This window comes from Capra hircus, chromosome 27 (genome assembly GCF_001704415.2).
Source record: "Capra hircus breed San Clemente chromosome 27, ASM170441v1, whole genome shotgun sequence".
Lineage (NCBI taxonomy): Eukaryota > Metazoa > Chordata > Mammalia > Artiodactyla > Bovidae > Capra > Capra hircus.
In genome coordinates, this window is record NC_030834.1 from 11,734,078 (window position 1) to 11,761,500 (window position 27,423).

General features: G+C 44.1%; 1 protein-coding gene across 9 annotated transcripts in view; it reads right to left on the bottom strand.

The window, feature by feature from the left end:
* Nucleotides 1-27,423, bottom strand: part of TACC1 (transforming acidic coiled-coil containing protein 1) — a 124,608-nt gene that overhangs the window by 20,058 nt on the left and 77,127 nt on the right. For 4 of the 9 annotated variants that reach the window (XM_018041896.1, XM_018041901.1, XM_018041899.1 and 1 more), the window contains 5 exons: nt 11,095-12,025; nt 8,763-8,798; nt 7,480-7,540; nt 5,077-5,284; nt 2,316-2,368 (listed from right to left, as the gene is read on the bottom strand). In XM_018041896.1, coding sequence (XP_017897385.1) covers nt 2,316-2,368; nt 5,077-5,284; nt 7,480-7,540; nt 8,763-8,798; nt 11,095-12,025 — 1,289 coding nt within the window. Of the gene's footprint in view, nt 1-2,315; nt 2,369-5,076; nt 5,285-7,479; nt 7,541-8,762; nt 8,799-11,094; nt 12,026-16,829; nt 17,122-27,423 lie in introns of those variants that run through there. The other 5 variants (XM_018041903.1, XM_018041900.1, XM_018041902.1 and 2 more) reach the window with 5 other exon arrangements.

Genomic DNA, 27,423 nt, shown 5'->3' on the forward strand with positions numbered 1-27,423 from the left:
TACATGGCGTTTTGAATATCGCAAGTTCTTTATGCAGTGTTTATTCAACATTCTAAGGAAGTAGAAATTAATTTCAGCCAATTCAACTGGGATTACCATTCAGAAATCATGACCCAGGACGTGCTCTTTGCAGGGGGCGCTGCAGAGAAACCCCCTCAAATCCCAGAGGAGTGCTTCTGTCGAGAAACAACTGTCCTTTGTGACGTCCCTGACCCCTGTGTGCATGTCCTCCTCCTGCCTGGTGTCCACAGGCCCCTCCCCCACCCCACATCACTCACTCTGCGCCCTCCAGGGAAACACATGGGTCACAGCCCAACAGTGAGTCATGAAAACAGTTCCTGGAGCAAACAATGTGCATTAAAAAATGGTAACGCAATCAAAAAAATATCAGAATGAACCACTGGAAGAAACACGGATACTGTCTTGAGCAGTTTGTTTTATAAAAATACAAATGCATGTGTGGAGATAGTTTCCTATGTATCTATTAGTTAAGATGCAAAACATGGGAATTCCCGGCAGTCCAGTGGTGAGAACTCGATGCTCTCACTGCCGGGGACCCAGGTTCAATCACTGGTCAGGGAACTAAGATCCTGCAAGCCTACTGGAGTGGCCAGAAAAAGATGCAAACATACGTTTTTACTGTGGATCAACGTAAAGAATGTTTCCATGACAACGTCACCTACTCCTGCAGCTTCAACCATCCTAAGGCCCCTGAGACCTATTAAAGCCAAGCCACACTTTTCTTGGGCTCGTGCTGAGTGCTTCTCATGGTCTACAGCAAATGTGAACCGAAAAGCTGGTCACACAGACGTCTCAAGGCCACACGTCTAACACTGAACTTGCACGACTCAGCTCTCCCTGTACTCCTAGTATCCCGGCTTCTATGTTCAGCAGTGTTCACTGTGGTCAAGGCTGGGATACAGCAGTGAGCACAGTCATGGCCCCACCTCATGGAGGAAGCCAGGGAGGAAGCCAAAGAGAGCCAAGGGGCAGGTCCACAGAACTGAACGAAACCCCGTCTGCCTGGGCATGTATGTGATGTGGGAAGGAGGCAGGGTTCGTGTGGAAAACCAAGTCAGCAGCAGTTGAGTCTGAGCTGAGCCTAGAGACAAGGAAAGCCAAAGAAACAGTTTAAGCAAAAGGGAACGACTCCAGCTTATGGAAAAGGAGGACAGAAAAACCCCAGGAAGAGGGAAGTTTGTTAGGAAACTGCCACCATATTTAAAAAGGCTGGTGGTGGCCACAGGTTTAACAAAAGTGGATGGATTTACAACACTTAATCAAAGTTAATTGCACCAATAACGGACAAATGGATACACTGATACCCACAAGGTCACTTCTGACGCACTTGAGATAAAAATGCACGAACTGAATTTCCTCTGGAGGAAATACCAGACAAGCCCAAATTGCAAGAAAGTTGACAAAACAACTGACCAGCACTCTTCAAAGAGTCAAGGTCGGGGAGGACAGAGACAGATTGGGAGCTATCACAGATTAAAGGAGACTGAGAACACGGGAACAAATGCCTTGTGGGGTCCTGCCCTGGATCCTGCACCAGAAAAGGGCATTATTGGAGCAGCTGATAAGACCTGAATACGGTTTACAGACGGGATAGCAATACTGCACCAGTGTTAATGAATTCTGATAGCTGTATTGTGATCACAGAAGAGGTTAATGTTTGAGGAGCATGGATGAGTACAGGAGGTATAGGAGTTCTCTGTACTATTTTCGTAGGCCTAAAAGTTAAAAAAAGTTTTTAGCTCAGTTAGCTCAAATCCAGCCTTCCTGACACCTGCCATACAGTGGGTCCGCCCTGGGGACGCACCCTGTGCGACATTCCCCACAGGGGAACCGTTTCCACCTTGCATCTGTGGCCAGGAAAATAACGGAAGCCATGTGGAAGTTAAAAATTCTCAGAAGCCGCATTTACAGAGTAAAAATAAATAGGTGAAATTAATTTTAATAATATAGTTCTGTTACTACAACAGATCCAAAATGTCAACATGTCATCAATATAAAAAGCTATAGGCATTTCATTCTCCTTTCTTTTTGGTACTGCAGCTTCAAATGCTGGCTGTACTTTACACCTGGAGGACATCTGGGGATGTTCAGCTGCCGTCTGAGTGCTGATGGTCCTGCTCAAGACACCTCAGACAGGTGCTAAGCTCCCCAGCTGAAGGAACTGAGCTTTATTTCTATTTCGTGCCCATCACCAAACACCGACGAGAATTTAACTACTGAGTTAACATGGGCTTCAAAACAAAGACTGAAAGCTCCCATGCCCACCCTGCACCCCCATGAGCCTGGGAACTCACGGGCACAGTGGATCCATCCTTCTCCATCTTCTGACACGGTTCCTTCTCGGTGCCTAAAACACAGAGGGTCATTTTTATAGTCATCACAAGAGGTGGGTCCCTTCCTTCCCACTGAGAGACTCCGGGAAACCCCAGTGCGGGCCTGGAAGGACATCTATGGACCCCTAAACCCCAGTATCTCAAGACCCTTAAAGGCACACTACATTCTGTTGACCGCTGTGCTATGTTCAAAGTCCAGAACGCCCAGAGGAAAGAGCGCTCAGGGCCAGTCGGCCACAGGCAGAATCGTGTCCTCAAGTGGAGAGAACGGCAAGACTGCCCCCTTGTGTCCATTAAGAGTTTTGCAAATGAGCTGCACTAACCACAGGATCATTTCACAAAAAGGAAATAGTAACACTGCTGCTGCTGCTGCTGCTACGTCGCTTCAGTCGTGTCGGACTCTATGCAACCCCATAGACGGCAGCCCAACAGGCTCCACCGTCCCTGGGATTCTCCAGGCAAGAACACTGGAGTGGGCTGCCATTTCCTTCTCCAATGCATGACAGTGAAAAGTGAAAGTGAAGTTGCTCAGTCGTGTCCGACTCTTAGCGACCCCATGGACTGCAACTTACCAGGTTCCTCTGTCCATGGGATTTTCCAGGCAAGAGTACTGGAGTGGGGTGCCACTGCCTTCTCCAATAGTAACATTGAAAAGTATTTTATTACCGAATTGAGGAGAGAATCTAAACTCCAGCCCTGAACAGGGTACCCTCAATGGAATTAATGTAGCAGATCAAAAAAAAAGCTCTAAATTTTGATGCCTGGAAACGCAATATCCTCTCCACACCCTTTAAGTTGGTTTCCTCATTCTTACTCTACCACAGGAATCAACATTTACAAAAAACCAACACTATGCTTTTTCTAATGAAGGTATACCCATCTGCCGGAGAAAAATTTTAAATATGGAAAAACACACAAAACGCTAAAGCTACAATCCTCCACCTACAATCACAAATCATCATTTTAGGGCACTGTCAAGAGTGAATTATTCAGAACACAAATGGGACCATTGGTATTCCACTTAAAAACCTTATAGTCAAAAGCCCTAATTCCTCAGGACAACCCTGCCTCGAGTTCCCACTTGCCCAGGACTCACGGAGAACTGCTGAGCATTTTAGCCGTGCAGCAGGTTCCTTCCCATCCCCGTGAGAGATTCCCTGGGGCAGCTGTGCCTATGTATCCATCAGGACCCAGCCCAAAGGTGGCCCCTGGGAACAGCTCAAGCATGGTGCACTCACACCCTCCCACGCCATGCAACTGGGCCTCTGCTCACTACTCAGGCATCAACAGAGTTAACAGGAGTAGCTGTTCTGTTAGCAGAACCCTGGCTCTGTAAGCTTCTGCCAAAGGAATCTCCTCCTAGTGAGGGGAGGGCGTAATTCAACAGATATGGACAAGTCCCCTACACCAGGGAAAATTTGGAAGATGAATCATTCATTCACAGTCCTTAACCTCAAGGAGTTATCAAAGATGACCTTCTGTAACTACTACACAGAACGGGAACGGAAGAAGAAACGCAGTGGGAACCAAGTGACTTTTCTGAGAGACCTGCAAGGAGGGGCAGAATTTCTACAGGGTGAGGGTACAGAAGAGTGTTTCATACATAAGAAATAAGTGTGGGCATGAGTCCTCGGGGTGAGCCTGAGTAACAGCCAAAGGGGCACAGGGGGAAAAGGCAAAAAGGGTCTTTGGGGAAAATGTCAAAGCAGAAAGAGGCCTGGGAAGAAATCTGGAACAATCCTTGGAGTGTTTATCTTACAGACGGGAAACTGAGATCTGGATAGGGGTGGCGGTGGTGGTGGCTGGGGAGATAACTCTTGCGAAGTGCGGATTTCCACCTGCTTCTCTGATTTGATAGATCATGATCTTTTAAAATCTAAGTATAAAAGCCTCACATTAAATTACGTTGCTGAAGATACTGAGTTTCCAATAATGGTTAATGAAGTCAGGATCATGGTGCCAAGCACTTCACAAGTCAAGGTTAAGGCCACAGATACAATCTGGGACCTGGCAAAGGGCCTCGGATCTAGAATGTTCTAAGGTGGAAAACAGCAAGAAGCTTCAGCATAGGGAACTACCTGTGCTGCCTGATATAAAACAGATAAACAATAAGGACCTACTGCATGGCACAGGGAACTATATTCAATGTCTTGTAATAACCTATATTGGAAAAGAATCTGAAAAATACATATATATACACACACACATATTACATATATATAATTGAATCACTTTGTTGTATAGCTGGAGGCAACACAACATTGTAAATCAACTGCAATTAAAAAAAAAGAACACTATCTAGTGAGGAGATATGACTTACTATGCATAAAGCACTCTAACCTGTGCCTACATGTGGAAGTAATTATATGTTAGTTACTACTATTTCTATACATGAAACAAGGAACTCAAAAATCACAACATGGTTGCAGATCACTACATTGGAAGCTGTGGCCAGACTGAAATAAATTATTTAAAGAAATCAAGCAGTCCCATACACGAGTGTCTCCGCACACTCTGTCACACTTATCCACATGTTGCCTGGCATTCCACGGATGCCCCTTTGGTGTCTCCTCTCCAGGCAAAGAAGCAAAGCACAGACCAGCAGTCTAACCTATCCTTTGGGGGCCCAGTTCTCCAGTCGCTCTAAGCTGCCTCCTTGCCCTAGGCTTCCAGGCATTTTTATGCTTATGTAATTAAGAAAGATGAAGATTTGCTTCCGTACCTGCTTCAGAGGATGAAAACGCATGATTTATGGCAGACACGGGAACATTGGAACATTCAAAGTACTCCAGGTCGTCCTCTGGCTCACCTTTCCCCTCGGCCCCAGTGGGTTTCTGACCCGATGACGTGGATGCCAGCTTCTCCTCATCGGTAGCATGACCGTCCCTGTTAGAAATGTCTGCGATCTCGGAGATCACTGCTCCTTCATCCTGAGAAAGGCAACAGAGGGGATGCTGCCATTTAGGAGGGAAACTAACACGTCAGGAACAGCAAAGCAGCGCCATACTATACGATGCTCTCCATGGACCTGGGCACCAACCAAGGAAGGAGCTGTAGCCTCTGAACCATGGAAGGTGTATTTTCTAGGGATTACCCTCTGTGATTCAACTCCAGGGTTTGAAAAATTAGGCTTTTCTAGCCTAAATTATAAGAAAGAAGTTTAAGTGGCCGAAGGCAGTGGTCTTCATATTTTTTGCTCCAAAAAATTACTAAATTACTTGGGAAAATTTGTGTAATCCATTGTATTTTCAGGTGTCATCTAGAACCTTTCAGTATGAGTTTAAACAGTCACAAAGGATATAATATCTGCTATATATTATTTATTTGCTTATTTATCTTTCCTTCCAGTTTTATTCAGATGTAATTGACATACAGTACTATATAACTTGAAAATGTACAGCATAATGACCTTACAGACGTCATGGAATTATTACAGTAAGTTCAGAGAAAATCTATCCCCTCATATCAATACAAAATTAAGGAAAAAAAATTTGTTCTATTTCAAATATTGATTTTGCTTATTAATTCAATTTAGTTACTCTAGTGATCCGATACATTATCATCTATTTAAAATTGAACATAAATATGCTCTTAATGGTCAGAAATTTACATCATTCCTTTTCCTCTATAAATTTGTATTTCCTCTCTACTTCCATTAAGAAATTATCCCAAAGAAATGTATTTGTATGCTTGAAAGTCTTTTGAAGTTCTGCTATTACATTTATTAAAAAAATTTTTTTTCTACAAGCCTAAGTCTTTAAGTGTCAACATTTTTTTTCTTCTGGAGAGTTATTTCATTTACAAATGTACAATTTATTCTAAAAATATTAGTGTTTGTAAGTATAATCAAACACAAAAGTAAATTTTTAAAAAATGGAAATTATAACATTTTGTTGCACCAATCTTAAAAGTAATTTTACAAAGTAATATGTGTTATTTTTCCAAAGCAAATCCAAGGTAAATTTTTCATGTGGATAATTTTCAAATGATCCTACTATGTAGCACAGGGAACTCTGCTCATTGTTATGTGGCAGCCTGCATGGGAAGGGAGTCTGGGGAAGAATAGATACATGAAATATGGATGGCTGAGTTCCTTTGCTGTCTACCTGAAACCATCACAACATTGTCAACTGGCTTTATTCTAATGTAAAATAAAAAGTTTAAAAACAAAGGCAAACAAACTAAAAAAAGGTAAAATTTTCATGGTTCTTTTTGCCTGCTCTTTAGCAGCATTTGAAAGTAGATAGTTCATACATTTGTAATAGATGAAAAATAAAATTGCAAATCTTTTCTTTAATCTTAAACTATGTACCAAGTTTTTGGTCCTGTGCAAGTTCACCTTAAAATGCATTCTATTAATCAATGAATGTATTTCTGTAATGGTTATACTGAAATAAAATTTTAAAAAGGAAAAATAAAGCATCTCACTGCAATCAAATGGGCCTGGGTTTGGGGGGGTTTATTTGTGTTTCCCAATTAATTCATATAGTCAAGGATAAATATTTACTGCTAGAATAAAGCAAAGGTCAGCATCAATTTTATTCCTGCTTTCCATTTTTATAATCAATTAATAAATAAGTTAAATAGAAGAAAGTTTGATAACAGAAACATCTCAATTCTTTGAACCCCTTTCCAAGTTATATACCAAGAAATTCTATCATCAATAATTTTCTTCTTAATGGAAATATAAGTGACATAATATCACTGTGTCAAAAGTTATTTTTAATCATGTATCAGCTGACAATTCAGGTTCTCCTATTTGGTGGAAAGCAATGAACTGGAAAACCATCTGACTTTTAAAAATATATTATCCAGTCATTGCAGTCAATCACCTTAAAACTTACACCAACATTTCAAATCCCTCTTTGGTGCTCAGAGGTTCCACATCCAATAGTACAACAAGACGGAGAATGGGTGAGAAGGAACTTTTCTCCAAAAAAAGTGGGAACAAAGTAACTGTGAAGGAATAGGGCCCTTTCTCAGATCCACTTAAGGAAGTCAAGGGACTGGGAATCGGCTTCCTTAAAGCGGAGTACTCAGATCCCACTGGAAAAATCTTCATTAGCCACCACCCTCATGGGGAACACTGGTCTAAGAGATAAGCTGATGAAAGGGACAGACTTACCTGAGAACACCCATCCAAAGCAAGAGACTGGGCTTCATATTTCTTCACCTTACAGCCACTCCTGGGGGAAAAACAAACAGAACACCAGGCTGGTTTGGCATCACACGGACAAGCTCCCAAGCCGTGAGATGGAGCAGATAGCGGTGTGTGCAGAAACCAGCCAAAGCGTACAGCCCCACACGAGTCACACCGCCACACGCCAGAGACGGGAACACCTTGGCGCCTCTGAATCCTCTCCCGAGAGACAGGGCAAGCGAAAACTGTAATTCAGTGATCCCCTCGCTTGTTTCTGCGGGATGCTAAACACTGGCTCTCAGGCCCCTATGGTTTTTAACTGCAACAGCGTTCCCAAGAGCAGCCCCAGCACCTAGACACGGCGGGTCACGTGATCCGCGCTCACCTGGTTTTGACAGTCACCAGAAAAATTACCACGCCGGACCACATTCTTTAAAAATTCTTTATTGTGCTAAAAGCCACAGAAGTCTGGTAAGACAGCTCCAGACCTGTGTGCTCACAGAGGGCTGTGGGCAACAGAAAATATGAAGATAAAAATATCTGAGCAATCTGTTACCACAGTAGTAAGATAGAAAATCAACATCATGACCGGTACTGGGGACACTCACACCGCCCGCTACGTTTAAACTTGCATGTAATTTGTGATCTGAAGACTAGTCCAGATTCCATTCTGTTTTAATGAACCTAAAACTTCCAATACCACCACTCTGACCCACCCACCCCCATCACCAAATTGCAAGTTCTTTTCGTTTTGTGGGACAAAAACAAAGACCAGCATAGACGGTACCAGAATATGGGGCCCCCACCTCGTCAGTGCCTGATTTTCTTTCCTAATGCCTGAGTGTCACCCTGCTACCAAACTCAAGCTGAGCTGACTCAGGAAAATGTATCCCCTGTGCTCCGAGGCGGCAGCCTTATCCTATCAAAAAAGTCAACTGTTCCTGACACTAAACAGCCCAGCAGTTCCTCAAACCACCGTGGGGATGACCAGGCGGCCAAGCCAGCACGCAGCATCACAGCGCCACATGGGGCGTGCCAAGCCAGGGACGCAAGCTCTCGCACCTAAGGTGGGAGGGCCTGTCTCCAAGCCTTTGGGTACAGATGGCAAGGCTAAGCTGACTCATGAAGTGGCAAATGAAATGCGAAAAGTCATCAGAAGATTCAACTCAGAAAGGGAAGCCAACATGCTGTGGAGGAGATGGTCCAGGGAGGGCGGGGGAGGAACTGCCAAGGGTCCTGAGGGAGCCAGAAACAGCAGGAGTACTTACAACAGAAAACAGAGAAATTTCACTTGTTCAGTAGTCCTGATGCACCAACAAAATTCGAGACGGGAAAGAGACAGACAGATGGAGAAAAAAATCATGTAAAGCCTGGAATATTTATCTCTAGTCTGGCAGACGTAAAGGCTGCAAAGTGTTATGAGATGAGACAGAAATTATAAATGTCAGATTTGTCAATATGACCACTAGTGAGTGAATGACTCTCAGGAGTAAGAGAGTGGTGGAAACACTCAGAAATGCCACATGGTCAAATTTAAGGATGAAAAGTAAACCAAATAGTTGTAAATGTAAAAAAAATAACATTACTGCTGAGTATGTTTACTCTTAAATGTCTAGTCATCCAGATTAAAGACAATCAATGCATGAATAAAAATATAATTGAAAATATATCTGCTTATACCTGTCAGTGTCTATCACTAAGAAACTCAAAGTGACTTACCTAATTTATCTTATTTGCCCGACAAAATCCCAATCATAGGATGATCTTTTTCATTTTTTATTTCATTTTTATTATACAACAGTGACTCTATTTCCCTGTGCTATACCTTAGGTCTCTGCTGTTTATTTTATATATAGGAGTGTGTATCTGTTAATCCCAAACTTCTAACTTATCCCTGTTCCCCCACCTTTCCTCTGTGGAAGACTGTTTTCTATGTCTGTTGGTCTACACCTGTTTTGTAAATAAATTCATTTGTATCATTTTTTCAGATTTCACATACTAAGTGATGTCATATGATATTTGTCTTCCTCTATCTGCAAAGTCAGTGAGATTTTGATAGACTTGGCCAAGAAGATTTAAATATTATTTGAAATTAAAAAAATAAGTTAAAATTAAAAAGATTAGTAAAGAAACTTTAGCATGCATTAAACTGTCTTTATACTGGATGTCTATATTACGGGAGAAGAATCTGAGATGTCAGTCGTATCATCTTTTAAGAAGTCACACAAGGACCCTGTTATCAGAACCTCAAACTCTCTTCTAGGTGCTATCTACTTCTACCTGTCTACTTTCACTCTTTTCTACAATAATGGAATTTACTAAATAAAACCCCAGAGTTACACAACAGGTCAAGCATCTTTCTCCTGTGGAAAGAAGGAGGCAAGAGTCTTGGTTGCATACGAGTTTTTTTTTTTTTTTTTTAATACATAAGGTATTTTAGACCAAGAAATTCATTCATCAAAAACAGAATGGGGTATTGTAAAGTAAAATAAAGTAAAAATAAAAATAAAAATAAAAAAAACAGAATGGGAGGAAAATGCTAGCAAGTGAAGGAAGTATGGCTGGGAGAGGGTACTTCTTGCTATCGAAAACAAGATGTAAGATAAACTTTCCTCCCTTTGGATTTAGTTTTATGCCACATGAATGCACGGGCTACACACCTTCAATAAGGGACTAAAAGAGAGGCTCCCAATGAGCCCTTATCAAACCTGAGAGGTAGGGTCAACTGATATTTAGAGGACCCCATATTAGAAAGCACCTAGGCAAAGACCTGGCCATCGCATCCCCCAGGCCACAGGTAACTAGATACAGGTAACTAACCCGAGCCACAGAAGAGCATCCTGAGGACAGCTGATCAATATTTTTTGGCAACTGTTTAACTGCCTGTCTGGCTCAGCAACCACTTAACAATCAAAGAACAGAGTAAGAACAGATGACCTTTCATATTCTGAGGCTGTTAAAGAGGTGAGTCAGATTCAGGCAACTGGTTAAAAGATTCTTGATTCTTTTTGGAAACTCACTTCCTTACTGATAAGAGCCAGAAGTCTGACCAGGAGATGTAAGAATTCACAGTAGCTCTGAGTGGTAGGTTTGTTTTCAACAGGAATCACAGCTTTCCGTTCAAGTGAAAAGACTTCTATATGCCCCTTCCCCCAGGTTACTGACACTACACGGGCACCCTGCAGCCCTGGGAGCTTTGTTCCATCCAGAGAATCTGTAGACGGTGGCTGGCACTGATCCCTGAGTTCTGTCTATGACACCCCACAGCTCAGACAGGATTTCTGAAAACCATCAGATCTCTTCCTGCCTAGCTCATGATTTCTTTTTTTTTTTTCTTTTTAAAAGCAGGAAAAAACATATCCAAGGTTAGAGGGTAAAGAACTCAACTGAATAAGCTGAGGATTCAGAAGCAAGGCAGACATCTATAAAGGAGACCTCTGGCATCTCTGATTCCACAGCAGAGTCAGGCACAACAGTGAAGGCTACGTCAGAAACTACAAGCTGTGTGTCTGCCCCGGGGGGCCTCCCCCCAAACCAAAAGCAGTGGCCAGACTCTCAGAGAGGACACAGAACACAACACCCATGCCCGGCCCCACTCACGTTATTAAACGCGACTTGGCCTTCTTGGGTGATTCTAAGATTTCATTAACTTGATTACCGGCGGGAGAACCAAAGTCACCGCTGGTGAAAGTCATACTGGGTTTAAAGGGATCTGCGGACTCGTCAAAGTGATCCGGGTCAAAGCAGTAGGAGCCCTGGGTGGAGAGCGGGGGCGAGTGCTGCCGCGCCAGGGGGCCCCCGCAGGGCCGCAGGGTGGGGCTCGCCCCGGGGCCCGGCTCCGGAGGCGCCTTGGCGCCATGAACCTGCGGCATGACTCTGCTGCCCGGTTTCCGGCCAGGCTTCCTCGGGAGGGCTCTCCTGGACTCCACGGTCTCCGCGTCTTCGACGAAATCGAACTCGCGTTGCAGCAGGGGGCTCCTCCCATCCTCCGGCCGCTCGGCCCCCGAGTCGTGGGCATCTCCGCCTGGCGTTTCCATCATCTCAGGGGCACATTTCTGGCTCCCGGCCTTCCCATCCTCCCCGTCGGGACGCACACCCTCCAGGGCAGGGGCCGCTTCCGAGAGCTCGACGCCCAGGGCCTTCTTCCGCAGGGGCACGGGCCGCGGCTTCCGCAGGCGGCTCCGGCCAGCCCCGGGCTCTGGACGTGGACTGCCCGCCCCGGGGTCAGCTTCCAGGGTGGCGCCGGCGGTCATGGCTTCGCTGTCTTCCACGCCCGCGGCTGGGCCGAGGAGCACGGCTGTGCCAGGCGCCCCGGGGACGTCCCCGCAGTTCCTGGATTCTATGGAAAACGGCCTCACGACAGAGATCTTGCTGGCGTCATGTTCGGGCTCTTCTCTGAAATCCTTGACTGGGCGAGGCCCGCCGGCGGGCGACGCTGCCTCCTGCCCTGAGGGTCGAGAAGCGGCCGCAGATGAACAGCTTCCAACCACTTCAGCCACCAGCTCTTCGTCCTCTTCTTGTGAGTCTGAAACTAAACACAAAAGCCGTCGGTTAACAGATGACCTTTTCGGCATTAGTGAATCTTCTCTACTAGCCGAAGCCACGCAGACAGATGACAGGCTCTTCCCATTTTGCTTTTACAAGCATCCCTAAGGTTCTGTATCGATGGTGGTGAGGCCTGAAAGGGGAGACTTGGTGCTACACTCTAAAGGGTGCCTGTGTATTACCCAAGTCATGATAATCTACTAGGACTTCCTTGGTGTTTGGTGGCTAAGACTGCACACTTCCACTGCAGGGCACATGGTTCAGTCCCTGGAACTAAAGATAGCCCATGCTATGCACTTCGGCCAAAAAAAAAAGTTATACAAATAGTAATTATACCAAACAGAGCTATTTGAGAAAAGGTGAAGATCATGGGCCCTCTGCAAAGCATATTAAAATTATGCTGAAATTCCACAGGTTAAAACAACTGGTTTGGAAGAAGCTTTGGACCCTGACAGCTCACAGACAGGGATCTCATCTGGCATGGACATGGTTCCCAGGCACTGCCTGAGAGGTTCAGGGTCTGGATTTTATGCAGCAAATGGATTTTAATCTCTGGATGTTAAAAATAAGAATTCCTTCTTCCCCAAGATAGAATTTAAATAACTGGACTGTTTTAAAATTAAATGAAACACTCATCATGGTCTGCTGAGAATAACTTCTCTGTACATGTAAAAACCAAAAGAAGCAAATAAAAAAGCTAATTAGAAAAAGCAGAGATAGCAAAGTGGTTTCAGGAACAAACAGTCCTTATTTTACTAAGACACAAATCATAAAAAAGTTTTACGTCTTTAGAAGCTTTGTCTCTCAAAGTTTTACGTCTTTAGAAGCTTTGTCTCTCAGCTGGCCAGGAATTCTCTCAAATCATTTGTGAAAATGAAAGATCCTTTTTAATTGGGGTCAGTCCATCCTAAAGGAGATCAGTCCTGGGTGTTCATTGGAAGGACTGATGCTGAAGCTGAAATCCCAATACTTTGGCTACCTCATGCGAAGAGTTGTCTCATTGGAAAAGACCCTGATGCTGGGAGGGATTGGGGGCAGGAGGAGAAGGAGACAACAGAGGATGAGATGGCTGGATGGCATTAGTGACTCGATGGACATGAGTTCGGGTAAACTCCGGGAGTTGGTGATGGACAGGGAGGCCTGGTGTGCTACAGTTCATGGGGTCGCAAAGAGTCGGACATGACTGAGCGACTGAACTGAACTGAAGGAGAAACACTGCTACCAAGAAGTTGTGTAAATGAGGGTATTTCTTAAAAGCACAAATTAAGATAGTGCTTTCCTGACTTAGGTATCTGAAGTGACAATAGAGTAGCAGCAAAAAACGAGTAAACTGGTTATTATCATAGTATCTCATGATTTAACAAAAACTCAGAAATGACCATCTTGTCATACTTCCTAATCGTAATCCAGGATCAAAGAGCTGAGTATCACTGGGAGAGGTTTCGAAAGCACTCACACATCTTTTTACATGATTCCTTTGTGGTTGGAACTGGGCAGTGCATTTACAAACTTTTCTGCACAGATACTTCAGATATTCTACTAATGTTCAATATATCTTGTTCTTTTTTTTTTTGTCTTGTTCTTAAAGATATATTTAACTGTTATTAATGCTCATCAAGGCTATGGTTTTTCCAGTAGTCATGTATGGATGTGAGAGTTGGACTGTGAAGAAAGCTGAGCACCGAAGAATTGATGCTTTTGAACTGTGGTGTTGGAGAAGACTCTTGAGAGTCCCTTGGACTGCAAGGAGATCCAACCAGTTCATTCTAAAGGAGATCATCCTGGGTGTTCTTTGAAGGAATGATGCTAAAGCTAAAACTCCAGTACTCTGGCCACCTCATGGGAAGAGTTGACTCATTGGAAAAGACTCGGATGCTGGGAGGGATTGGGGGCAGGAGGAGAAGGGGACGACAGAGGATGAGACGGTTGGATGGCATCTCCGACTCAATGGACATGAGTTTGAGCATGCTCCAGGAGTTGGTGATGGATAGGGAGGCCTGGCATGCTGCAGTTTATGGGGTTGCAAAGAGTCGGACACGACTGAGCGACTGAAATGAACTGAACTGAATGCTGGAATTTAAAAAAATTTACTTTTATTGGCTGAATCAGGTCTTAGTTGCAGCATGTGGGATCTAGTTCCTTGACCAGGGATTGAACCTGGGACCCCTGCATTGAGAGTGCAGAGTCTTTGTCACTGGACCATCAGGAAAGTCCCCAATGCTGGAATTTTTAATAAAACTCTCAATGTGTGGTATCTCGGATTGAACATACTTCAAAAGGATTTTCTTTTAAAAGACAAAGCCAGTGTGGCAAAATCTTGGTAACTGTTGAATCCAGGGCTGGGTAAATTGGAGTTTTCATTGTACTATTTCCTCTATCGTATATGCTTGAAATCTTGCAAAATAAAAAATTTCAAAACGCAACTGCCTTACACACAGAATTTTAACAAAAACATTTTAAAGTGTACTGACAATTTAACTTGCGTGCATATAGATTCTCTAATCTCTTTCTACATATTTGAGCTGTGATGAGGGTGTTACTGATTGTTTCTCTGTGCTGATGGGAGGCAGGTACACAAGTAACAGTGAAAACATGCCATCAAAAACCTGGGGCTGCAAAAATCTACATGTGACAGTCTTGGTTAGAAGCCAGGCTGGGTTTGGGCACACCTGCCCATACCCTAGCATCAGTCGGTTGAAAAAAATAAAGTCTTTATTATCACAAAGTACAGAAAGTGACTACTTATTTTACATGAGCCACAGAGAGTGTTTAAGCAGATTTACTTATAAATCAGATTTATGTTTTCAACATCTCTAGCCGAAATGCAGGGAAGGGATGGAAGGAGGTCAAAAAAGGAACAAACAGAACCGCTCATGTGTTATTCTGGGGCTTTGATTAGGGCGGTGCTAACGGAAGGGAAGAGACGCGCACAGCAACTGAGAAAATGAGGTGAGACGGAGAAGGCTTGTGAGGCGCTGGATGCAGAGCTGAAGGAGGAGGAGGCATCAGAGGTGGCATGTACGTTTCCCGCTCGTGAAACAGGATGGAGCTACTACTCAGTGAGACTTGGGGGTACCAGCCAAGGAGCTTGGAGCTGTTGGAATGGGGCTCAAGGTCGGCCCCTGGACACTGAGAGCTGTCTGGGACCCTGAAGCAGAGAAGCTGAGTAGGAAGTGAGTAAGTGAGCACAGAGAAATCTAAGCTGCAATGAGTACGGGACATAACTGAAGTGATGACGTTCATGTCATTACCTTCAAAGTCACACTGGATGCTACAAAACTGAAAGGTATCTCCCTTCTACACACTTTCATCTTTGAGCCTTAGCATATTTTATTCTAAATTTTTAGACAGAAGCTGATTATCTTTTTCTCTCACAAGAAGGTAAACCTAAAAAAGATTAAACAAAAACTTGAAGTGTATCTTTTGTCAATTAAAAGTAATGCTATTAATAATGACATCTGTATCTTTATTAATAACAATACAATGTCAGCTACATACGAACATGTCCACACATCTTTAAGATGCTTACTGAAACATCTGTGACATGCTATCTGGAATTTGTTTTAAAAATAACTGAAGTAATAAAACAGAAGAAAAAGAAGATGAGGGGACGATGGGACCAAGTCTGAGAAAATCTGGACAATGATTTAACCCGGGAGGTAGGAACACAGAGGCTCCGCTTTTCCATATGACGTTGGGAGCTGAGGACAATCAAAGAAACACCGTCTTTTGTTCCACAACTTCTCTCCCAATCTCCCCTTGCCATTGAGACTTTCTAAACGTTTATGGCTGGTCTCTCTCATGGGAGCCCTGTCCTCTGTGTTCTTCCCCCACAGGCTGGAGATCAGTTGAGGGGAAGGGTGAGGCTGAGACAGGAGAGGACAGTGTCTCCAGCCCAGCGGCCCTGTCCCTTCTGGCAACATTTGGTCTTCATTTCCTGATTCCTTCACCATCAATCCCGCGCCTCCCAAAGATGGAGGAAAGACCTCTGGAGTCACCTCCTGAGTCTCTCCTAGCTTTCTACTTCTGTCCTAGTCTCCCCTATTAGCAAAGGCAGGGCCTTCCCACTTCCCATCCCCTCCACTTGCCTCTACTCCTCCAGACCCCACCCTTCCCCATGTCCACCGGCCAGGAGGGATGAGGGATGAGGACGGATATGCCTTCGCAACCTGGGGACACCTGGAGGGCCGCTGCATCCTAGAGCATGCCACCTGGCAAGGGGGAGGGGAAGGCAGACAAGATCCCTCATCTGAATTCACTCCCCCAGTCTGAGCAGAAGACCCCCACCCCAGCATTTCTTGTCCAACTCTAGGCAGGTACCAAGTGGGCAAACCTGCCCATCCTAAGTGCACTCCCTGCAGGCCCCAGCCTGGTCTAGCATCATCAGTCACCAGGACAGAGCACCATGGGGCAGGAGGTGAGGGTGGTGGGGGGTAAGGGGGGTGGTGGGAGGAGGGGGAGGGCAGCTCAATGATTTAAGCCAGGGTGGGGAGTTTGTGTAAATGTAAAAGCTAAACCCAAGCTTCTCACCTAACGTGAAGTGATAGTCTGAGTGACGTTTTATTTGCATTTATACTCTCCGTCAGCAAGCGTCCCCGTGCCAGCTGACACCCCCTACCTGGGGCTGCCCTAAAACAGGACCTAAAGGGCAAGAACCGCACCACTAGTAACTGGAAGAAGTAAAACAGCCAGCGTCCTCAGGCTCCGGGTAGGTCTCCCACTGGTTAGCATGAGTTCTAACCTCGGTCTTCAGTCCTGGCTTTCATCTCAGAGCCCGTTATGTAACTAACCTCTATTCATCCTTCCATTTTTACGCAAATTCTGCTCTCCTTCAGAACCTTCCTCCCAGGGGCGCTGATAAGCTCTATCCCTGGAATGAGTCTCATGCGTTTGGATGACTCTGACAAGCACGGCACTGCCTGGCGGCATGGTGAACAGAGAGAGATGAGATCAGTGGATGATTTCAAAGCAAACACTGAGGAAATCCAAAAATAGACCAACATTTCCACTTCTGCCACGTCTGTTGCTGTTAATCAAACTCTTCCTTTCAACAAGCACCCTCCCCTAGATCTAAATGTGTGATGCACCCATGGGTGCTCTAACACAGATGCCTTTTATGCTTATTCAGGATGTAGGCTAGTCTCTTGTAAAAAGGGATCTTCCCTTCCCCAGCCCCCACCCCGCCTTTATAATACTTTTAAAAGAAAAGGCACAGAATGCCAAAATTCAAAAGGCTGAGGTAACAGCTTGACTTTCTGCTTTGCACTCTGGTACGATGAAAATATGGGCTTCCCTTGTGGCTCAGTGGTAAAGAGCTGCCTGTAGTGCGGAAGACACAGGTTCGATCCCTGGGTTGGGAAGATCCCCTCGAAGAGGGCATGGCAACCCATCCAGTATTTTTGCCTGGAAAATCCCAGCCTTGCGCGCTGCAATCCATAGGACTGCAGAGAGCTGGACACGACTGAAGCGACTAAGCAGTAGTTGCGGCATGTTGAAAACACACTGGGTTCAAATACAAGTGTATGAAAAACCTTGAAAAGGTTTCCCCTTAGAAGAGGGGAAAATGCCATGCACAGAAAATGTTTTCAAAACTCAGAAATGTATTCAGCTAGCAGATACTGAGAACCTACTCAGCTGGCTGCTTCCACATGGATAACTCATTTAATAGGAGGTGAACCTCAACCACTCAGAAAACACTGTATATTAACACTGCAGCTTTGGCATTTTTCTCAAATATGCTTGACTCTTCCACCTCAGATTTTAACTTTTGGGTGAAACGCTGTCAGCAAGCTCCTTTTGGATCTGCCCATCACTACTTCTGCTTCAGCTATAAGAGATCTCTTTTACAGCTTTTTCTTTTTTGTGTGTGGACCATTTTTGAAGTATTGAATTTGTTACAGGATTGCTTCTGTTTTAGTATTTTTGGTCCTGAGGCATGTCAGATCTTAGTTCCCTGACCAGGAATGGAACCTGCACCCCCAGCATTGGAAGGTGACATCTTAATCACTGGACTACCAGGGAAGTCCTCTCTTTTATGGGTTTTTATGTACTGGACATGTGGGACTCTCCTGGTGGTCTACTGGTTAGACTCTGCGCTTCCACTGCAGGGGGCCCGGGTTCCATCCCTGGTTAGGAAACGAAGATTCAACATGCTTTGCAGTGGGGCCAAAAATCAAAACAAACAAATACTGAACATGTAAAGGGATAAATCCACCAAAATCTGAACAGGCCTCCTGTGTCAACACACATTCCAGCCTCTTAACCTCAAAATTTAACCAGCATCTCACATCCAAGTCTAGGATGCAAGGTCTGACTCTGAGGCTAAAACAAAATCTCTGAGTACATGAAAATGAATGAATGTACAATAATTCAGGAAGAAAGGGTCTCAGATAAATGTTCAGAGGGTCCATGAAGCCCCAGAAACTCAGTAAAAAATTACATCAGAGCTTTCTCCAGGGAAGAAAATCCACAGCCTTCTCCAAAGCCTAGCCTCAGAAGCCACGGAGCAGAACCTTGTATTTCAGCAGCATGTTTAGGGCACCTCGAAGGGCTCCTCTCTTTACTTGAGAGTTAAAACTTCAACTGCCTCCCCACCCACCATCCACCCTGCAATCACCACATCGAGGTTTAAAGGACCCTTAGCTGCTGGGGAAAATATCCTAACATCAAAGAACAAAGCTCACCACCTCCCAGAACATTCCAAGGGAATGCTTCGAGTGCTGTTTTAAGCAGTTTTAAGTGTGGAATGAACCTCTGAGAGGGAACACTCACCAAAACACACATTTCAGTAGTCTGTGTAAACAGGACCGATTCACTGGCTCTGCATATGTTGACATTAAGATGGGAATGATGAGGGGTTGGGGGCGGTGTGTGGCCAGGCCCGAAGGGGCACTGAACGTGTGGTGAAAGCTGGTGGAGGTGGTCCCAGGGCACTGGTGTGGACGGAAGGGGCGCTGGGACAGACCACCCCATGGGAAGCCAGGCCTCCAAGGAATAGACCTGGGTGAATACTTTCCTTCTCTGGAGGGTGGTTTGGAATTGGAGGGCAGAGTAAGGGCAGGAGGCAGCCAAAACTTGACCTAAGTCCACAGAGATTTCTCCACGTTCTGCTTAAAGGAGCCCCTCACCTCCACTAACTGCCAGAACCCAAGGAGCCTGCCCTCAAGGGGCCGCCACACTGCCAGCCAGCAGGGAACCAAGGCCTGGACTGGCCCTGCAGCAGCCCAGTGTCTGAGGCCCCAGGAAGACAGGTGTGCACACCAGACGAGCAGGGGACGCTGGGGTCGTGGGTGGACATCAGGAGATAGACTGCCTCCAGCAGGACTGGTACCCAGCAAGGCAACACGGTGGAGAAGAAGAGGAGGAGGGAGTCAGGCATGGATTACTGGGTTTGCTCGGGGACGGGGGAATTTACAAATAAGATTCATGTAATCACAAGGGAAGTTAAGGGGAACACACAGAGATGGTGTGGGAATGGAAGAAACAGGTTAATATACTAACAAAGACCAAAAAGATGTTAATTCTATCAAATGCAATATGTGACTTAGTTTGGATCCAACGTTAAAAGACATTCTAAGGAGAACTGGGGAAGCCTGATTGAACATGGCCTGGGTTGCTGCTGCTGCTGCTAAGTCACTTCAGTCATGTCCGACTCTGTGCGACCCTAGAGACGGCAGCCCAGGTTAGATGATATTAATTAGGTTAACTTTACTGATATGATAACAGTTTTATGGTTAACAGGAAAAACATCTTTATGTTTAGAGATACACACTTAAATATTTAGAGAAAATGTCTCATCTTATAAATCCTTCAAAAAAAAGGAGCAAGCATGGTAAAATGTTGACTGTTGTAATGGGGTGATAAATACATGCAGATTCATTATACTCTTCTATTATTACATCCTACACTTTTCATAAGATTAAAAAAATAAGAATATCTAGAAAAAACTTTGGAAGGATGTGTATTTTTAAATAGTTCATCCCTTCAATTGGGACAATGGCTTATTTTTATTATTTTTTCTCTCTTATTTATCTGTTATTTTCTACTTTGTGTCTACAATTAATAGGACTTAAGATAATTTTCCACAGCCACATACAATAATACATATTTCCGGAGAGTTCAAGACAAGTTCCCTCTCTTTCCAAGCACCCTCTGCCTCCCACCCCCAGCACAACGCTGAGGAACAGAAGCCCGGATCCCTATGATCCCACCCCCGCCAGTGCCTGGATGCGCTTGATGGCTTTTCAAACCTGGTTTCAGAAAACGACCTCCAGACACAGCCTGTCACAGAAGGACGAGAAGCAGCTTAAACACAGTGTTGGTGCACGATGCAACCAGACGAAACATTTCTCCAAGAACTGAAGCGGGAAGGATAATCACAGTCTGGCTATATCAGCAAGTGTAAAATTGGCAAGCAAACGGCAGGCGGTTTCAGGCAGAAATGGAACAGCACAGGCTGCGGGATGGAGCCGGAGGTGAGCCAGCTGTGCGACGGTAGAGGATGCGGGAGCACCCGACGGACAGACAGATGGAAGGCAGGCCCAAGGAAACAGATGCGTCCAATGCAGTTGTCTGCAAAGGCTCTCAGAGCGGGAGAGGGGCCTGCCCTCACTTCCTCTCTCCTGCTCCTCCTTCACACTCGGCAGCGCCTGGCATTTCTCCCCGCCCCTCCCCCACCCTCCATCCTAAAATACACACTCATTTGTTCAACTAACGACAGCAACACTGAAGTCACACTACATGGCAGGTAATTTTGCTATTTTTTTTTTTAACATTTATTCACTTACTTATTATTTATTTGGCTGTGCTGGGTCTCAGTTGAGGCATGTGACCTCTTAGATGTGGGATCTAGTTCCCCGACCAAGGACTGAACCTAGGCCCCTTGAATTGGGAACAGAGTCTTAACCACTGGACCACCAGGGAAGTCCCATGTCAGGCAATTTTTGAGGGTCTCCAAACTCCTTTGTCGTTCTAATCACTGCTGTGATGAACATTTTTCTATACGTATCTTCATACTAGAAGATGTAGTATAATAAGAATGGCCTTTGTCCAAGGTTCCTGGCACAGAGCTCCTAAAACCCTCGGAACTTTCCTGGATGACTGGAGTGTCAAGCCCCTTTTGATCACACCTGAGTTTAATGAGGTGTCTTAGGATGGAGGCCCCAGAGGGTGTCCAGATGGGGCTGGTCACCGGAAAGACCAAACTCGTGATGAGAAGGTGGGAACTCTCGGGAGCTGGTGACTGGTCAGGTTAGAAGAAGCCTTCGACAGTGAGAGTCACAGGGCCCCCAGGCTGGTGAACCCACAGCGGCACTGGCGAGGTGCCTGCCCCCACCTGGCCCTGCATCTCTGCCACTCGCCTGTTTCTAGCCGCGCCCTTTACAGTGAACCAGTAAGCGTATCTTCCTGAATTTTGTTTGAGTCCCTGTAGTGAATTATAGGAGCTGAGAGGGGCTTGTGGGAGCCCCCTCAGAGCTGCAGCCAAGTAGAAGGGAAATGTGGGCAGCCTGAGGACCTGGGATGTGCCTGCCAGCTCAGGCAAGGGCAGCCTCGATGCTAACTCGGCATTACTGCCAGACCAGGACTGGACTGAAGGACACTCAGTCAGTGGGTCCAGCCCTCAGGGAACTGGTGTTCGAAAAGACACCACATATTTGCTGTCAAAAAGAAAACCCCTCTCAACTACAAGTGCTATTTACATTTATTCACATATTTACGTATGCTAATAACCTACAGGTTGACCATGGGCAGAAGAGAAATATAGTCTTATCTAGTAGCAAGATGAAGGTTCTGTCTCCAAGTGATGGAAAAAGCAGCTTGATTCACAATTACCCAAGGCTGAGGAACTTCACAAGGGAAACCAGGCAGACGCTGTGAAACGTCCAGCAGTGATAACCGTGCCCGATACCCCAGGAAAAAGAACAGAGGAAAAGTCTCCCCATGGCACTGTTTACCTTTATCGCTACTAGCTGTCTGATTCCAGGTCAACGATTAAAGCAAAACAACATATTGTGGTGCAACATTAAAAACTGTGTTTGAAGTAGTTAATGACATGGAAAGATGCTGGCTATATCTTATTAGAGAAACCAGTTTCTAGACAACACTGGGACTGGAACCTTGGCTTCACTTTCAGAATGACTTATCCACAGACTGTTCACTGTGTAACGATTTTCAGGCAATAAACCTTAGATAAGCACTAAATTTTCCCCCAGTGTTTCAGATGTATAAACAAATGACTAATATTAAGCCAATCCTCCCATTTCGAGGCCCAGAATCCTTCTTAAGCACAAAAATCTCTTCTTTCTCAAACCTAATCCCCTTCTACCCTTTCTCCTCTGTCTTCATCTCAACACAGGACTCTTGTTCCAAGCCTACCCAGCCCCACCCTGCCTTCTCTTCCCAAGACAGAAGGGTGGGATTTATTATAATTAAGGGCTGTTTTTGAAGGATCTCCCTCCTGACAAAATTCTTCACAGTTAACACTACTATTGTAACTGTGCTGCGAGTTCCAGCACTTTATTTCACACTCACAACACCCCTACGAGGTGTTCCTTAACCGCATCTTACAGGTGACGAGACCACAGCTCAGAAAGGTTGGAACCAAGAGCGAGGGAGCAGGAGAGAGGAGAGGCGTGGAGCTGGGTCGAGGGTACAGGCGGGTCACGGCTCAACCATGCTACGTAGCCTCTGAATTAATTCTAGAGCTGTCTTCAATCACTCAATTTCTCTTCACTCCTGGGACGACTCTTAGAAAACCCTTATAGGGCCACAAGCCCAAGAAGAGAGGTTTTGAGGTGGAGGTTCAATGCTACAATAGGACACAGTCAAGTATATCGCTCTACGGGGTTACATCTATGAAGGGGGTGGGCACCTGAGTCAGGATGGAAGCAGGGGGCTGTCCGTGTCTAGGAACAAACCATCCATGTCATGCTTCTGAGTGCTCACAAGGCAGGGATGGAACCACGTAACCAAGCTGGGCTAGACATTCAAACAGGTGGAACTGGGGGCTTCCTTGGTAATCCAGTGGTTAGGCCTCTGGTGCTTTCACTGCCCTGGGCCTGGGTTCAATCCCCGGTTGGGGAACTAAGGTGCGTGGAACAGCCACAATGAAAACAAAAAGGTGGGACTATTCCTCCCTCACTGCAGGGGAGGTGATCCCACAGTTTCACACAACCCTCCGGGTTGCAATGTGTCTCATAATTGGCAAAGCTGAATCTGACAGCTGCGAGAACAGGACCCCTGGTTACCAAGGCCCTGGGGCCTGGATTTCTGAACTCTAGCCCGCAGGGTGGGTCTCTGCAGTTCGGGACCAAAGAGAGGATATACGCAGAAATAACACAAACTTGGAGGGTCTGGCGATGACAGAGAAGTTTGACAATTGTATTACTGACTGTGAGCCAAGCTGACTTGAGTCATAGCACTAAGAAATCCTGCATAAAGATCCAAACCAGATGTTCAGTGTCAGCACTCCCTAATTAGCTTAAACCCTTAGCTGCATCAGGACCTGAAGCCTTAAAATCAAATCATAAAGTAATGTCTAAGATAATCATCTACCCAACCAACCACAGGCCCTGTGAACCTGCAGCACGCGCTGCACCGGGCATGAAGTGACCAGAGAATAAGCACGTGGGGTTTATAATCCCGTCAAGGAGACGAGAGCCACACTCCAAGCCCCTTTGGAGAACAGTCAGGAGTTGAGCTTAAGGAAGTTCCTACCGCTTTCTCATGTGACAGCCACCTCCCCTGTTCCTACAGAAAAGATATCACCACGGCTCCATCTCTGGCCTTGCCTTCCCTTTCTAAGTGGGTTATTTCCCCTATGAATCTGCCTCTGTATTTAGCAAGAGAACTTTCCAGACTACAGTAGTTCTTCATTTTTGAAAACCAACTAAGTTGTATTTTATTTTTTTATTTTTATATTTTTGGCTGTGCAGTTTATAGAATTCTTAGTTCAATCCCAAGTATATAGGATTCTTAGTTTAATCCCAACTGGGGACTGAACCCGAGCCCTCCACAGTGAAAGCACAGTGTCTACCACTGGACCTCCAGGAAGTCACTAGGTTGTATTATAAAAGGACTTTTGTTGCTGACAGAGCAGTAAGCTGGGAGAAGGTGAGGTGAATGAATGCAGTGCCCCTAAGGTATAGGTTACAGGAGAGAGGAGGACGTCTGGGGCTGAACCAGCAGTTCTCGGGGCTGGGCAGGAGCTGAGTTCCTAATGTGGCACTGATGCCCTCCAATCCTGAAAGTGTACAAGCTATGTTCTGCCACCCCTCAAGAAGCAGGGAGGCAGGCCCCCAAACCACTGTAATTCCCCTCCAGCCCAATCTTAGCTTGTCGATCTCACCCATGAAATACAACTCACAAAGGGGGAATGTAGTAGGAACGTTAAGTTGCATAAACTGCAGACTGTGGTGCCCTGCAACTAAAAATTTACACAAATACACTACTTCACAGTCATATGGTCTTCAAGGCACTTCCATACATACTGCTTAACCTGATTCTCAAATCAACCCTGTGAAACAGGCATGGCAGGGCTGATTAATTCTGCTTGAAAATAAGAAAATGACACTATGAATAACTGTACGTTAACAAATTTAATAAGTTAGATATAACAGACAAAAACCTAAAAAGACACAAATGACTGAAACTGACTCAAGAGGAAATAGAAAAATCTGAATAGACCTAAGACAAATAAAAGAGATTGAATTAGTAAATTAGTAAATTAAAAACTCCCCATCACACACACAAAAAGATCTGAACCAGACTGGTAAGTTTTATCAATCATTTAAATAATTAATATCAATTGTTCAAAAACATCCAAAGACTACAGGAAGAGGAAACACTTCCCAATTCATTCCATCAGGCCAATATCACCCTGATGTCAAAACCAAAGATATCGCTGAAAATACAAAACCAAAAAAACTACAGACTATTATTTCTTATTGAAAATCAACACAAAAATCCTCAAAATACCAGCAAACCAAGTCCACCAACACATGAAAAGGCATGATTTACTCCAGGAATGTAAGGGTGGTTTAACATCTGAAAATCATTTAGTGTAACATATCATAGCAATAAAATGGAAGACAAAACCCATATAATCATCTCAACATACATGGGAAAAGAATCTAACAAAATCCAATGTCCTTTCATAATTTAAAAAAAAATTTCAACAAATAAGGAATAAAAGGGAGCTTCCTCTGACTTCCCTGGTGACCCAGTGACTGAGCCTGTGCTCCCACTGCAGGGGGCATGGCTTCGCGCTCTGGCTGGGGAAATTTCACATACTGCATCGTGTGGCCAAAAAAAAAGGACTTCTTCAACTTGATAAAGAACATCTATGAAAATTCCACAGCTAATATTATATTTAATATAAAAGATAATATCATATTTAATAGTAAAAGCTGAATGCTTTTACCCTAAGATCAAGAACAAGATAAGAGTAAGAATGTCAGCTCTCACACTTCTATTCAAAATTGTACTTGAAGTTCTAGCCAGGTCGATTAAGCAAGAGAAAGAAAAAAAATGCATCCAGATTGGAAAGGAAAAGTATCTGTATTTGCAGATGACACAACTTTTTATACAGAAAGTTCTGAGGAATCCACCAAAAATTATTATAATAAATGAATTCATCAAGGTTTCAGGAAGGATCAATATGCAAATATCAACTGTATCTCTATACACCTGCAATGAAAAATCCAAAAACATAATTATGAAAACAACTCCATTTACAGCAATATCAAAAAGAATAAAATACTTTGAAATAAATTTAACAAGGGAAGTGCAAGATGTGTTCTATAAAAATTATAAAATACTAATTGAAGAAATCAGAGAAGATCTAAATAAATGGAAAGGCATTCCATGTACATTTAATATCTTAGGGTGACAATCCCCCCCAAACTTGACTATAGTTTGAACACAATCGCTATCAAAATTCCAGCTGATTACTTTGCAAAATTAACAAGCTGATCCTAAAATTCATGTGGAAATGTAATAGACCTGGAATAGTTATAACAACCTTGAAAAAAATATAACAAAGTTGGAAGACTGACACCTACTGATTTCAAAACTTACTATAAATCTACCATAATCAAGACAGTGTGTTTAAAGAGACATATACAGATCAATAAAACAGAATCAAAAGTTCAACTCTTACATCTCTTGTCGACTGATTTTTGTCAAGGGTGCAAAATTAAATAAAAAGGGGGGAAAAGTCTTTTCAATATAGTGCTAGAGCACTGGATGTCTACATGCAAAATAATGAAGCTGTAACACTTCTTCACAATGTGAATAAAAACTAGCTCAAGACTGATCAAAGACCTAAATGTAAGTGTTCAAACTATTAAGTTTTAGGAGGAAACACTGTAGTAAATCTCTATGACTGTGGTAAGGCAAAGACTTTAGGGGGAAAAAAATGACAAAAACGAAGTACATAAACTGAACTCCATCAACAGTAAAAACTTTTACACCTCAAATGCTATCACCGAAAGAGTGAAAAGACAACCCACAGAATGGGACAAAATATTTACAATCAGATATCTTATAGGGGACTTGTACTGAGACGACATAAAGTACTCTTTACAACTCTCTTAAGATAAGTAACCTAATTGAAAAATAGGCAAGGAATCTGGATAAACATTTTGCTAAAGAAGATACACAAACAGCCAAAAAGTGTGTGGAAAGCTGCCCAACATCATTAGTCATTAGGGAAACACAAATCAAAACCACCATGAGACATCACTTCATGTTTATGAAGGTGGATACAATCAAACAGATAACTAGTGCTGATTAGGATGTGGAGAAACTGAAAACCCCCATATACTCTTGATGGGGATGTAAAAGGGTGCAGATACTTTGGGAAACAGTTTGACAGCTCCTCAAAATTAGAAATATTTACCTTATGACCTAGCAATTGCACTACTAGGTATACAGCAAGAGAAATGAAAAGCGTACACCCACATAAAAACTTGAACGTGAATGTTCACAGCAGGATTATTCAGAACAGCCAAAAAGTGAAAACAACTCAAATGTCCATCAACTGATGCATGGGTAAATAAAATATGGTTTATCCAGAGAATGAAGTATTAATCAAGAATTTTAAAAAAGAATGAACTACCAATATATATGCTATAACATGGATGAACTTTGAAAAACATTACGGTAAGTGAACAGAACCAATCAGAAAAGACTACTATATACTGTATAATTTCAATTACATGAAATGTCTGGAATAAATAAATATATTGAGACATAATACAGTAGATTATCAGGTGCCTAGGACTAGGGGTGGCAGAAAAATGGGGGCATGACTGCTAATGGGTACAGTATTTCTTTAGGGTAGGTGATAAAACATTCTTAAAATTAGGTTGATGTGATAGTTGT